At 36.7% G+C, this 15,487-nt stretch overlaps 1 protein-coding gene across 2 annotated transcripts in view; it reads right to left on the bottom strand.

The window, feature by feature from the left end:
* Positions 1-15,487, bottom strand: part of LOC124158643 (metabotropic glutamate receptor 2-like) — a 406,333-nt gene that overhangs the window by 63,102 nt on the left and 327,744 nt on the right. For both annotated transcript variants that reach the window (XM_046533846.1, XM_046533847.1), the window contains exon 2: positions 7,211-7,368. In XM_046533846.1, coding sequence (XP_046389802.1) covers positions 7,211-7,368 — 158 coding nt within the window. The remainder of the gene's footprint in view (positions 1-7,210; positions 7,369-15,487) is intronic.

Raw genomic sequence — 15,487 nt, 5'->3', positions numbered from 1 at the left:
GTCTCCCTCCCCGGACTATTATTCCACTCATTTAACCATATGTTCATACTTATCCAAATAACATTTTTTATCCTACTCTTATTCAGCTCCATAAAAATAATTCTGATGCCAACTGAAACTAATGTGAGAAACTGAACATTCCTAACATTCACTGATACCCCACCTGTTATAGAGGGGAAAGCAACTGTGAGATCGGGAGGGTCGAAAGCATTAATTTTTCGAATACCTAGGGATATCTTTGCGCGTAACTAAAAGCATAGTGCAGATGGGATTTCTTGTAGAAATTGCATCAAGTTAATGTTTCAGCAACTAATGGAATCGCTTCCGCTGTATAACTATCTCAATCAGTGGCATAATCATATTACCTCACATTCGCAGTTGAAGGCAATGGAGGAGTAGTTTTTCCAGTGTTCCCAGCTTTTCAACCACATGCTGAAATGCAAACTTCAATGGCGAATCTCTCTTATATTTTACAGATAAATTGACTCCATTAAATATAGGAGCTTAAATAGTAGGCACGAAAATTTTGCTGCACATCGTCACTCATACGATTTCATAAAACATGGTGACATATTTGGGCAAGGTAAAACGCACTATTTAACAATTGGGTATTCAAAAACTTTTGAATTCATGTGGTGACTTGAAATGATGATGATATTTATGTTACTAGATAATAATTTTATTTTTATTAGGTAGCTAAATTAAAGCTATGAAAAGCGGTCTCTAGCAAATACATAGTTAGACACCTGCATATTTTTAGCCTTGGTGTAAAATGTACCGCTTTGACCATATTTCCTAAATCATAAGCCCTTTACGCAAACTAAGGATCCTTTTGAAGCTTTTTTTTATATTTTCCGTCGATCAACATGGTAAAATACTACATAAGATCTCTACTATAGGTCATTAGTAGAAAAATGGAGTAGGTATGCATGTGAAATCTTAGACCTGCCTTCCGGCCTTCTAGATGAGAATTAAATGATTAGATTCATGGATATAAATTAATTATGAGGGTGAAACACAAACAATATAGACTCAACAAATTGTTGTTTCTTTTCATTATGGTTAGGAAATCTTTATTACTATATAATCGAATCAATTCCTAAAAAACCGTGGGTATTTATAATCAGATTTTGCGGAGAACTCATGAATATAGGCTGAAAAATATAGGTGGCAAGTCCTTTAGATGCCAGTGTATAGGCGAAGGTTGACTCAGATATTACATACTCCCTAGTTTCTCTGGGCCAGGGAATAACCTCGATGGCCGTTGAGGCATGAGCGGCGGTTTATGATGCCAAATTGCATAGGTGAGCACGTTTCTCCCCACAACTATTTCCAGCAGCTGTTCCTTCACCCGTACACATCATAGCACCCTTATTTTCCCTCACACGGAGCTCCAGTTATCCCTATTGCACGCTACACCACTGAACCCTTCTCCTTGCAGTTCTACTACCACGTATTTGATCATCGGGGCGTGAAATGATTCCCCAGGAAACCGGTAGGGAGCGCTCTTCGAGAAAGCATAAAAAAATATAAGAAAAGAGAGAGAGAAAGATGGTGGCAAGCTCTCCTTACCGTATTTTTTTCTTTTACTTCCCCAACGCCAGGACGCCGTGGGTTGCTTCCATTTGATGCTCTCTCCCGCTCTTCCAATATACGAGCGCTTTCATTATCAGAGATGCAATTCTCCCGTGGCCTTGCGTAATGGCTCTTCAAGCGTCCGCTTACCGCCCGCGTCACCGGATATTTAATCACGCCTCGACGCATCAAAAGGGAGGTTTTTCTTGCTTATAATGCTGCACATCTCTTGGGTTTAAGAAAAGTTAATGAGAAAAATAATTCTCCGTAACATCTGGAAAATGGGAAATTAATGGATAAATTGATGAGGAAATAGGAAATGATTTATTTAATCCCAGAAAACAGCATGTACACCGGCCGTTATATCGGATGATCTGACGGTTAACGATTCACTTACTTAAACAAATATTTTTGATTAATAATAATAATTTGATTAAATTGAATAATTTTTGATTCTTAAAAATTTGATTTGGGCCGTCCATCCAGTCGAGACTCGAACCTGAGACTTTCGGTACGACGGGTTTCACCTCATCGCCACTGAGACTGACATCATCTTAACTTAACATATTAACCTATCCTTAAATATTGTATGTATTGTGTGTATAGTTCAAACATCTTTATAATTGGGTATTATCCTGAATATTTACATTATATCCGTGGCTAAAAGATCCTATAATAAGATTTTGCTAGCCTACATTTCATTGCAAAATCTCAAAACCAAAAAGTAAAAAAAAATTATCATGAAAATAAGCCATTCACTTTTGATTTATTTCCGTTTCCTTTTCTAATCATGATGTTTGGCTCTTTAAATTATAATTTACGTTTTAGCTATGGGCTTTATTTTATAAAATCATTCAAGTTTATGCATACATTAATGTTATTTATTCGGTTCCTTACATTTTAGCTAAATAGAGTATCTGAAATTCATAGCTGGATTAAACATTCCAAACAAAAGAAAACTTGCAAATTCCATAGGCTGTTTGAATTTTATTCATCGTTTCGTCACAAATAACTGCACAATATTCAACAAGTTGCACAAGCACGGAACTGAATATCCATGTCTCTGAGAAAAGATAATGAAATCAGTATTTCAGAAACCATAACTTTCGCATTCCTTGAATGCTTCAGCGGGATTCCTTTCAAATGGCAGCACAAAGGATACTGCTTCCATGAAACTGCTTCCTACACTCATGCAAAACGTGGAGTTAGTCTCGAGTGTGCATAAATTGCACTTGGTTTTGAATACAGAGAACGTTTTTTTTTAAATGGTATCCAGGTCGTAAAAATAGCTAGTAAAATAATTTCATTATAATTTTGTTTCCACAATTCATATGGATGCTAATTACAGAATATCGATCATCAATTTCCCACTAGCCATTTATTAATGAACAAAATGCAATTGTGTATAAATTTCGAACACCAGCATAATTGGGTCTTCTCCTAAATAGTTAAATGCTATCCGTGGCTAGAAGACACCATTATATTATTTTGCTCGCCCTCATTTCATTGAAAAATCTCAAAACCAAAAAAAGAGAAAGTTGATCAATTTTATCATAAAAATAAACTATTCGCTTTTGATTTATTTCCATTTGACTGACAAAGGGCAACATATGTTATCAAAGGGTTTGTCAAAGTCATTAGGGAAAATTTTATTATTTCTTAAAATTTTCTCGAAAAAATGTCCATTGTACCAAAATATTTAGAATACACATTTAAAGTACCAATTATGAAGCTATTATTTCAATAAGAAAATTGCCATTATTACTTACATTGATTTTTCCAAACTTTTTTGACTTTCACCAGCATCTAAATTAGCCTAATTACGGTATTTTTCTGCATCATAATTGCAACCACAACGGTGCTAACCCCGTCACCTGGAACTTTCCAGCTATACGGACTAAGATCCCACAGGATTCAGGTATCAGCATCACAAGGTGTAATCCCATTTTGTCCCGGGAGTTTCCCAAGTCCATTACAAAGGTTATTTTCACGTGACACTGCAAGGTGGTCTAATTTGTCTGCGGCTGTTTCCCTTTGACCAATCTCGCAAGGAAACCCTACCAAGAGAAATTACTATAGGGCCAATGAGGCAAGTTCCAAGGGTAATTGGGTTTGTGATACCAAATCCTCTCGTCGCGGCAAGGCTGTGTCCCAGGAGGAGACCCCTGATCACTGGGTTTATATGTTACTGATGGCGCGAGAAGGCATCACCTAAGCCCACGGCAGGGTTGCGATCAGACGTGTAAGGGAATATTCTGCGGGGCATGCTACGAGGAAACTAATATTGCGAGAAATGAGGAGTGAAGCGCGTGCGTGCTACTTCAAGGCCACTAAGAAATACAGCCTGCCCGCCATTTTCATTAAATCTAGGCTTATTAGTGAGAAAAGTATTGAAATAGCAGAGAATAAAAATATATTAATATTTTGCATAATGCAAGCGCGCTATTACATTGATTCTGACCTTTCAATAATTTAAATATTTTAATTTAGTTTTCACACAAACACACAATATACATATTTTTACAACGACGGTTGAAATAGTTTCTCTTAAGATTATTGCAATAAGACGATGAACTAGATTCCAACAGTTTGTATGTTTGTATTTCCAACAGTATGTTAGTTTTGTTTTGAAAGTTTCATCAAGCTATGAATGTCAGATTTGAATTTCACTTAACATGCGAGAAACGGAAGATATTCATTTATAAAAGCATTACTTTGAATGATTGCATGAAATAACGGTCATAATTATAAAACAAGTTATGGTTTAAAGAGTCAAAGATCATCTCTAGAAATACCGATAAATGCAAATTTTGAAGGAAGGCTTCACATGAACTTTCTCCAAACTTCCGCTTTAAAGCTAATACCATTGCTTTGCCGCAGTAAACAAATGAGTGCGATGAGAAAGGTTGATTTCATAATAACAATTCAGTGTAGCAAAAGGTGTATGGCACAAATACTGCCGTAGAGATTTCATTCCAAGTGCACCAATTGTAGGATTTTTCAAGTGGCCAGGCCAATAAAGGAATGATGCTATTATTAATTTAAGCACAAAAGATATGAAAAGATTGATACTTGATGCGACCGTCATCTTGTCAATCATGAAAGTAATTAATTCGAATTTTAGGAGTAATATTCACTATTATACTTCACTATACTTCTATTCACCGTTCTCCAAGGTTGCATGTATAATAAGTCGTAACAAAAAAAAAGTTATTACTATGAGTTGATAAACGATGAAATGAAAAGCAAGGAAAGACTGCAAAACAAGACTTTTTCTTAGCCCTGAGGATGGAACCCGACTCGTGTTCCGAAACGTCGGCAGAATGGAGGGAGACCACCCGACTGGAAGCCCGAATAGCCTTTTTTGAAGACTTTTTCTTGTTTTCTTATCGATGTTTTGAACTTTTACGGATGTTTGAATCGCTTTAGCAAAACCATTTCATAAAAAAGTCTGGGAGAAGTATTATTAAAGGTGATCATGGTTTAGTTATAAGGGATGACAAAATATAATTTCACCAAAATAAATGTATTCTGAGCGTACTTGTATAGTATTTAACTGTAAAAGTAATGCATATCTCATTCCAAATTGTATCCCTAACTAATTTGACTAAAGATTTCCTATTATAACTATAAATACTAACTCCACGAAAGGTATTCAACTATATTAACATCCCCAACAAGAGCCATTATGTAGGCAAAAATCCCATTAGATGCCAGGTCCATTTCTGGATTAATATGAGCAACCATTAATTTTCCCTCAAAACATCACACTCAACGATTATCATTGAAAAATACTCAAAAACTGGGGACAAGGGATATCTATTAGCTCATAAAATACCAATAAAACCATCAAAAAATGAGGAAACTTGGGCGAAATATGGGTGAAAGAAATGCTTTGATATAGTTGTAACTAGAAACATGAAGATATTGAACGCTCAGTTTTAATTCTTTTAATACAAATTCAGAAATCGAGGTGTAAAAAAAACATTCAATATATATATAGAATGAATACAGCAGAGAATATACACCAAGAATTCCGATCACGAAGGGATCGCAGGTTTAAATGAGATGACGATCCGCAGAATTATGGTAGTCATAGGTTTATACACATTGCATGAAATCAAAACCATCAAATAAGAATGCTACAATTATTTCATTTATTTAACTATTAATGCTCACTAAAAATGGACTATAAATATTATGATTTGGTATCTGAGAGTATTATTGGAGGAGTAGCTGATGTTTCAGTTTCGAGAACTTCTCCATTACACATTTCATGCAAAAATTTCGAATGAAGCATTAGTTTTTCAATTGCAAAAGACGTTTTTTCATGTGAAGAATGACATATGGACTATCAGATGGAATACTTGAAAGAAAAAAATGTTCTAATGGAAATTGCCATCCATCACTCTCAAATATTATGTGGAGTCTACCCAAAAGGATTAAGAATGACCCTGTTAAACGACCTAGAACAAAAGACACCGGTATCAATGTGAATATGATGGCATACTTATAGAGCTCATTCAGCTATTTTTTATGCTCCATAAAAGTTCTTTGTTGAAAAACAAAGTTTCCATTGGAGTAGAGGGTGTGAATGTGATGTGTTTCTCGGGATACCGTATAATTTACCATGGTTTCGACACAATACCCAAAATATTACAACGCTACACAACTTATAAGTATTAATGGATAATTAAAAGGATCAAAATTGAGCATTTGTTGGAAATAACTTCGTTAACACATAAAAAAGTGAAGTGAGTCAAGGGTTTCCAATGCCCGATGCGAGTGGCCGACACTTGACCACTCCCTAAAAAATAGGCGTAAAAGGTTCATTTTTTTATTTTTCTTCAGACACGTCTGAAAAACACTTGAAACCCTTATTAAGAATTTCATAAAGAACCTGTTTTTAATTGCTACTTTTATTTTATGCAAAAATACGGTTCTTGCTTAAAAACATAGGTTACTCGTATGTTGTCGTTTTAACTTACTCCTATTTCCGTAAAATTAGCGCCCGCCGATTTTTAACGTAAATAAACCGAAAATAGGTTCAGAATATTTGAAAATGGCTTAAAATATAAATAAATAACATATTCTAAAGGATAGTATTTTTATCCTTCAAAATTATCCAAAAGCGTCAGCAGAATCTGTATAATTTTCCAAGAAAATGGAAATATGCCGTGGAATGAATGAAAAATTTGTAATATCTACAGGACTGTTTCCTGACAAGGAAAAAAAATTACATGGAAATTGAAATTTGTTACATTTATTGCCAACAAAATTTTAATAATATCGTGAATTTTCAGCTTTCTTTCTTGAAAAATGTCATTTCATTACTTGGTTAACCTTTTTTCGAATTCAGCCCACTGTGCGCCGCCAAGGCATTGCGATAATATTGAATTATCCTCTTGATATTTCTTCGTATGAGTCATAGAGGTACCCCATTCTCCCAAATTGACCCCCTTTGAAGTGCATCACCATTCCAAAGGGAGTCTTTATCTCCAAATATATATTTTCCGGCTGAGGCCTTGCCTTGGAGCTTTCCATTCCCGGGCGTAACTTTTGATCGATAAGTGCGGGACGTAGTCAGTTGATGTTGGAGAAAAGGAATAGGAAGAGAAAGAGAGGCGAAACCCACCTGTGGGATTTTGAAGAGTCTGAGCAGGTTGGCAACTTGGATGGAGGTGACGCTGGATGCGGCACCCACCACGCCCGAGATCACCTTGCGCACCGTCGTGGAGCGGTTGCTGCAGCTGTAGTCGGACGCCGCACCCCCGTCGATGTTACTGATGGACCCTGCGGATAAAGGACGGATTTGCTCGATTAAAGCTTCGAGGCCCATCAACGGATTTTGTTTGCAGAAATAGTGAATTTGGAAATATTTTTAAAGATAACGAGCGTGCTGCGCCCGCTCCCAGCGGGCTTCCCCCCTCTTTTGAATGCAGGTCCGCATAGGGGTAGGCGCGTTTCTAATTTTAAAATATAGAAAAAAAGGCAGGGTCTTAAGTAAAAATTTAATTGGTATGTTCATGTACAAATTGAGGTCAGAGGACCTCTTTAAACACAACATTGGAAGTAATTACAGTATCCTCTGTTAGACGCACATGGTGACTCATACTTACGTAGCAACAGGAGACTTGAATGTGGAATCAGCCGCATTTTGATAAAAGTCATTTAAAGAATGCGAGATATTGTTGCAAATAAATGTATCAGTTTGTGCGTCGTTAACGTCAGGAATATTTACCGTTTTTTTATCATTTAAAAACCAATTTTAGAAAACAATAGCAATATTTAGGAAGTAAGATATGCCGTCGCATGTTCTGTGATAAATTCTGTGCATTTTGGTACCTCGTTTGTAGAGTTTGATTGCGTATAAGTTTATATATGAGTATAAGAGAAAAAGGTATCTATACAGTAGAAATAATATAGAAGATTTGATCATATCTGACTCATATTATGGTTCCTCATATGCATTCTTCATTTTCTGTTTACAACCAGTAATAACGGCTTATTCTGGGCTAATCACCATTGCAAATGAAATTCAAAATACAAAAGATTCTAGATTTGCGATATTTATCCTTTCTGGAGGACCGACAATAAAGCGAGCCCCATCGTGTGTTGAATCAACATTATTTCCGAATGATAATTTACTTTAAATTGCATATACCTTAAAATTTAAAAAAATGAAATGATAAAATTTTTATAACTATTTTTATTTATTTTTTATAAACTTATATTACTTGGTTAAATTTTTGACGACCATCAACAAATTTTGGAAGAAGTTAAACTTAACGGTCAGGTAGACTAGTTTGTTGCAAAGCGCACCACTTTTTCAAAACAAAATAATAGTTATATATATCTAAAATGCAATCTTCCAGCACATCACATACCGTTTCTTTTCTCAAGTTCTTTGACAATTAATAGCATTATACAAACTTTTACTAACACTGGTAAATATTGTACTAAACGACGTCACTTTTACGATTCCGAAGCCTTACCATATTTAATTTATCACATTAATCTGGAAATCACACCTTAAGCATGCATAAACAAGCAAAAGACTGTCATTATAAATATAGATGGATAAAAGCTCAGCAGGCGAAGGGAAAATATCGTGGATAACGGAGCAAAAGTTTACAAACTTTTTTTTGCGTAAAGAATCTTCGTAGGCCATTTCAACGGGCAATCTCGTCTAAAGCGTGTTCTGTGACCTTTAGACCTTTCGAATCCAATTTTACTCCAACTTACGAAGGCGCTCGATAGAATTTTCCCTTTCTTCGCTCCCTTTCGTTTTCCATAAACTTGACGGACTACCTGTCTACTTTATTTTTAGTACCAGCCTTTTGGCCATATATAACTTGACTATAACCTTTTTCATGCTCTTTTTCAGTAATGGACCAGTCGCAAGCAATCTTCGTTAGAATGGTTAGAAAACTTTCTCCCAGCTACTTCGAGATCACTCTTGCATGTACTCGTATTCGTGTTTATTACGATTACCTAATTTTTGTGATATGTTAAGTATTTTACCTCAATGCAGTATATAAATTTTTGCAATTTCACCTACCATTGGAAATTTAGCATTGTAATATAGAGTTTCACATTAATTTATAAAGTTTTTGGATATTATGAGCCCATTTACAGAGTAAATATTTACGCAGATGGCTTAATGAAAAAAAAATAAATTGTACTCTTATAAAAATCCAATCACCCTAACTTATTTTGCGCGGCAAGAGATAGGACATATCAATCCAAACTCTCCCATAAATACATCAGTGCATACATAAATATTATCCCTCAGCTTATACATCAACGCTTATGTAACTGGATAGCATCGAGGACTGCCGACGTTTTGGCTTCAGGTATGCGAATAATGTAAATCCAAGTAAACATAAAATGTTAAGATAATTTATACCAAAAGTAGTAATTTGTAGAACTATTTGTTTTTTTCTGACACGTGACTGGTGTGTTACTCCATTACTTTCGTATTCCAAATCATGTATTTTTCGTGATGAGATATAATATGAGAATTATGGCGGTGCAATTGCTCGCCAACAGTGCTTATCAAATTCTCACACGAAAAGAGAAACCACAACCCAAATACATTAATTCCATTAATGCACTGATGGAAAAAACTGATCATGTATTACGAGGAAGTCTTTTCTGTATTTGATGCTTGAAAAAATATATTGAATTGATTATACAACTTATTTATCCAGGCAATTTTAATCTGGGGAGGAAAGTATTTTGGCCATGGTAATGAATGGAGATATATAAAAGGTGAAATGCAGGCACAACAGCATAAACTGATGGGAATAATTAAAAGGCATGGTTTAAATAACAGACGCACTTAGGGTAAAAGGGCTCTGAGGCAAGAGTTCTGGGAAGGAAAGACAAAGAGGATCGGGGATAAACCTGATTGCTGTAGCGCGACTGTCGCTGCATAAAAATCATCCAAACGGGGGAGGAGTGATAGTTTGATTAAATAACGGTTTTGCATGGAACTTAGTCCCACCGATGCTAAGCTGAGGGCGGCCCCTCAAAGGAACCGGGTTCGACCGCGGAAAAAACCGGTAGACGGAGAGAATTAGATTCGTCCCGACGGCCACAGGGGGAGCGGGAAACGGGCAGGGTGTGTGGGTGCGGTCTCTTAGGGGCCAGCTGTGGGTGCGGATCCTCCTTGGTGAGAAAAGGGGATTCAGTGGGGGTGGGAATGAGATGGAGGATCCGCCCGCAGCGACGAATACCACCACCAGCGGCAGAATCGGTGGTCGCTATAGACAAGGGGTGGCAAGAAGGGAAGAGAGAAGAGAAAAGAGATAGAGAGAGAGGAGAGGGAGGCGGCGGTTTGCCGCCCCAGTGGCCCGGAAAATAGAAAATTGCTCGGTCGAAGCGACGGCGATGGCGCACAACCAGTCAATCACACACATAGTCAGGACGGAGAGCTATATACCCGCACCCTCTCGGGAGAAGTAGGTACGGGTCCTCCACGCAGGCACACCCCCTCTATTTCTTGGGAGTGATTTGCGGCTCACCGCATTAGAGGGCGGTGCGCATCTCAGCCTCGATGAGCAGACGGCGTCGGCCTATCCATCGCTCACTTTCCCACTCACTCACTCATTCCAACTCCTGCGGGCGATGAAAGGCGAGGGGATCGGGGTTTTATGGCCACAAGAGAAGACATGAATGAACGTGGTTGGACGAGAAGTCCTCGTTAGGTGGAAGATATCTTTGGAATATATCGACTCAATTAGCTCCGCGTAGAAAACGATTATTTTTCTGGACACCCAATTAATGGTCAAGACAATCAAGACGCCTCTCAATGAACGAAATAAATTTATTATCTATGAGAGTCGAATGCCGCCCAGATTCAGCCACTGGCGTGTGAACTTCACATATTCATTGTTTAGGGAGCCAGATGCTTTCCTTATGCTACGTTGTAGGATTTTTATCCATGGAACCGAGTTCATATTTCCAAATATTAGTTCGGTTGCATGAAATAATATTCATCTCTAAATCACATACACTAAGTATATTTTCTGATGAAAACTTAAGCTAACAAATACTTAAAATTTTTCATAGGTATATTTCCAAGTTATGAGTAAAATGTAACTCTCAATTTTCCAAAAATACTATACTTTTAACTCATGACCGGTTTAAATATATTTTGTATTATCTTCGGGTCTGAAGATTATGCAAAATGCATTGAAAGCCATTTTGAAGAAATACTTAAGTGTTTTTGAATTTTTTTTCAACTTTCAATCTATTAAAATCCTGGCATTCTACGAGATTATGTCTGAAAAAACTCTCAATTTTTATATTGTAAGTAATTTTAATCACAAAATTTTATGCACTGTGGTTATAACATAGTTCTAAATTTAAATAAAAAAAGGCCTGAATGGGGGAAATAACGTTTATTCCAGTTGTGTTATGAGTTAAGAAATTAATATAAGAAATAAGAAATTTATTCGACGGAAAAATGTGCAAAGGAACATTAGCAGGGAAACTTTCGTTGTAATGAGCAAATATAGATTTCAGCTTAATCATAACTTCCGCTCGACTATTCCTATTAAAGTTTAATAAATTTTCTGAGACATGGAATATTTTTTTTCAGGACTTTGTCATTTTTTATTGGATTTTTGCTCTCCTTTTTTACCATTAGAATTGAGTGAAGCTAAATTTATCCCTTAAAAATATAAATTGAATTTTACATTAGTAAATTTGATGCTGGAATTAAATTGTTCTGAGAAAAAGAAATGGATACTCTTGAGCAGTGACGATTTGAGTATCAAGCACAATTGGCAGTCAAAATTTAAGGGATGATATTCACAAGCATTCGCAAAGCTCTTAATGACAGTGACTCTTCATGAGCTCTTGATGACAGTGACCCTTTTGGTGAAAGGGTATTAACATGAGGTGATCTGAATGGCGGATATGTAGCTTAAATGAAGCATAAATGAAGGAAATGCGGTAAAGCCACAATGAGCGTGCCTTGAAAGTGAAAGGCTTCTGAGTGACAGCAGTGAAATATAGGACCTGACGTGAATAAATAATTGCCGGTGCCGACAATTGGCGTGAATTTCTAGGAATGTGCAGCAACTGTCTCATTCAATCATATACCCATGGCTGTAGTAGCTCAAATATCGAATTAAGTTTAACCCATTATAGACCAATGGTGCTTCTAAGTAAAATCAAAAATGTAAACATTTTCAGCTCTATTCAGGAAAAATTTTCGGAAAATTTAAAAATTGAAAAACGTGGTATTTTGTGCTGTAAAGTTTAAAGGCGAGATATGTAGCTGCAACAATAACTATGATTGAGTAAAAATTTTTTCAGTTTCCAGAAGCAGCTCGGGGTTAGAAAGAGTCAAAGAAAATTAGTATTTTACAAAGCACTGTAATAAGTGAATTGTATTTGAGGCTATAAACCTCAACTGTCAATCTCATACGCAATTTTGCTTGCATATCCATGCCATATATTTTCGCTATTTCGCTAATTATTTTTATCTATATGATAATAAAAATAAATTACTTTTTATTGGCAGGCATAAGAGTGGAAATCAACGAAATCAAGTCGCTCTGAAACGGATATTTGTGTGGCAAAGTACCACTGCTACTTGCTTCATTACGACAATTACAGTGCCAGACAAAGGTTTATCAGCAATATACGCATACAAACTGTGTAATGAATAACCGAATCGCTGTTAAGTATTTCCAACGAAAAGAAAAATTTCATCATCTCACTGTTACGCTATGCATCCTAAGATTGGTAGACTGAGATTGTTTCATTCAACTCACTGGGAAAATTTTTATTTATCCTATAAGTGTTTTATCCTTAGATAGGTTTGACAAAGCTCCACCCGCAATTTTCCGATCAATTAATGTTTTGACCGAATAATTTTCTTATTTAAATTGCATTTTTTATTAAATATTTTCTAAAATTATTAATCAGCTTATTAAAACAACTTGTCTATTTCCATACTATTTTATTTTTGCCGACCATGGTTTCGGCAGCTTGTGCCATTGTCAAGGTACTTAGCGTTGGGTGACAGCCTTTATATAGGTTTTTCCCTCCCTTCCTCCCCCTCCCGAAAAACCTATAAAAAGGCTGTCACCCAAGGCGTACCTTGACAATGGCACAAGCTGCCGAAACCATGGTCGGCAAAAATAAAATATTGTGGAAACAGACAAGTTGTTTTAATAAGCTGAATATCAAAGATTTCCACCGCATCACGCCGGACACTGTATCTTTTATAAAATTATTAGTATTTTCATACTCGCTCCTTCATCTGCTTTTATTTGTAAAGACCCAATTATCCTCTCTATGGTTAGAATTATCATCTGCCTTTTCATTTAGTCTCTCGTAATTTTTTTTGTGCCGTAGATTTGGGCCATCTCTGACACAGGACTCTAAGAGACAAAGGGGCGAGACGGGAATTTATAGGAGCAGCTGTGAGCGTTCTAATTGGGCAAAAGGTCACGAAACAGATCGCCTCGAGGATAAGGAAGTCTGATGGTCACTCTGAGGTAGATTGGACTCTTGAGCCGGCCGAAGGCGATCTGTTGGAGTGATCTTCTTCCACTCTATCCCAAACGGGTGAGTAAATCGCCTGTCTTCCTAGGTCACAGTACATCTCCCTAAATTACAGGCGAGGCACGGAATGATCCCCAATTCCTTGAATTCCTCCCTTCTCCTCTCCAAATTCTTAACCTCCGTCACCTCTATGTACATTTCTTTCCACTACCCAAAGAAGTATTCTTACCCTCTTATTCTTAACATTAAAATTGTAAACCGTTGTTATCGGCAGCAAAAACTATATTTTAATAAGAATGACCTTTAATTAATACCAGAAATCACGACGAAATGGCAAAACTACGGAAAGGTGACTAAATTTTACCAGTGAAGCCATACCAATTTTCACACATGAAGTAACTTCTCCATTAATGCCACCAATCTTGACGTTATGTTTTTGTATATCGTACAAAAATCGCTATCCAAAATTCCTAAGCAACATCATACTTTTTAGAAGTTCAGAAAATGGTGAAAAGATATTAAAGATTGGTTTCCACATGCCGAGATGATCTCGGTACGACATATTTCTCGGTCTAGCACCTAAGTCCTGCTTGGATGTGCTCTTTTCTTATTAATATACCTTCTTTAGGTCAACTTAAGGTCACCATTAATTCGATTGATTTCAATCTTTCGATTGTGTTTGGGGAACCTGGTAGCTTCGGAGGTAGGCTTCGCTTGGCTTACGACCGATGGGTTCGATGCTCAAAACTCAGGTGAAGCTTCAAGATACCACCATCCAAAAATCCTCATAGTGGAAGGTCACCCAGATATAAGATTTGGCGCCTTCATCCAAAATTCTTTTAAATATGGCCCAAGTCCAGGGTGATCTCTTCCCTCAACTATCCCAATCATCCATCGGGACAAGTCACTGAGAAATAAGTACGATTTGGCAGTTTTAGTATAGATGATGATTTAGTTTGGTAGGAGAGGATGAAGTGGATATAAGTTTTGACTGTAGTTAATGACAGGAGATTTTTTTTCAATATGGAGCACTGGATGTAGCTGTGTAGGAGGCACTAATGTTGCTGTGAATTTTAAAGCGTATACAAATGATACCAGTACAAATAGGCAGTCACAAAACTTTATATTTAACTGAAGGAATGGAAAATAAAGAATGAATTTCATGTTACACAGTACCTATTTTAATTTATAACCTTGTCACATTATTTTAAATCACAGATATGCAATTGATATGAATAATAAACAATAATATTCTTAAGAACAGGTAAACAAAGAAATAATGAAATCCGAAAATCTTTATAATTCTATACAACTTAAATGCTGTTCATAATTTAGTATAGCATTCGATTTTGAGGAATTGCAAATTTTTGGCATTTCATTATGTCAAGGTGACTTAACGAACTCACGCCTGAGACAACTAATTAAATCATATAATCGATTAACATTATAAAGTCAAAAACTTCAATAGTAAATATTGCATAAAATTCTCGGAAGCTAGTTCTAGTTGAAAAAGTTGTGATATTATTTCACAATTAGCAGCATTTTTCGAAGAAATGGGAAAAGTTTTCAAGCGGTCGCAATAAAAACTAATGGGGTGGATTCCTCAGCTCAACTGAACAAACCGTGAATTCGCTTGTGGCTGTTTACACTTCTCCAAGAGCGCACTTATGCACTCTCGGATCAACAGGCCCGCGGTATTTCGCCCACCCCACCTCTCAGACAGGCGAAGCATCACGGGCCCCCCTTTACCCACCCACAAATCCGTCGTCTCCATGGAAACAGCTCCTTTCCCCAATAGAATACGCCCCATCCTCCTAGGGCAGGGGAGGGGAGGATTAAGGTCGTTGTTTGTGGCCAGTCCACTACTTCTCATGCTGCCTGTAGA

Source organism: Ischnura elegans, chromosome 5, assembly GCF_921293095.1.
Source record: "Ischnura elegans chromosome 5, ioIscEleg1.1, whole genome shotgun sequence".
Classification (NCBI taxonomy): Eukaryota; Metazoa; Arthropoda; class Insecta; order Odonata; family Coenagrionidae; genus Ischnura; species Ischnura elegans.
The sequence above is the reverse complement of the archived record's forward strand: the minus strand, read 5'-3'. Positions and strand labels throughout refer to the sequence as shown.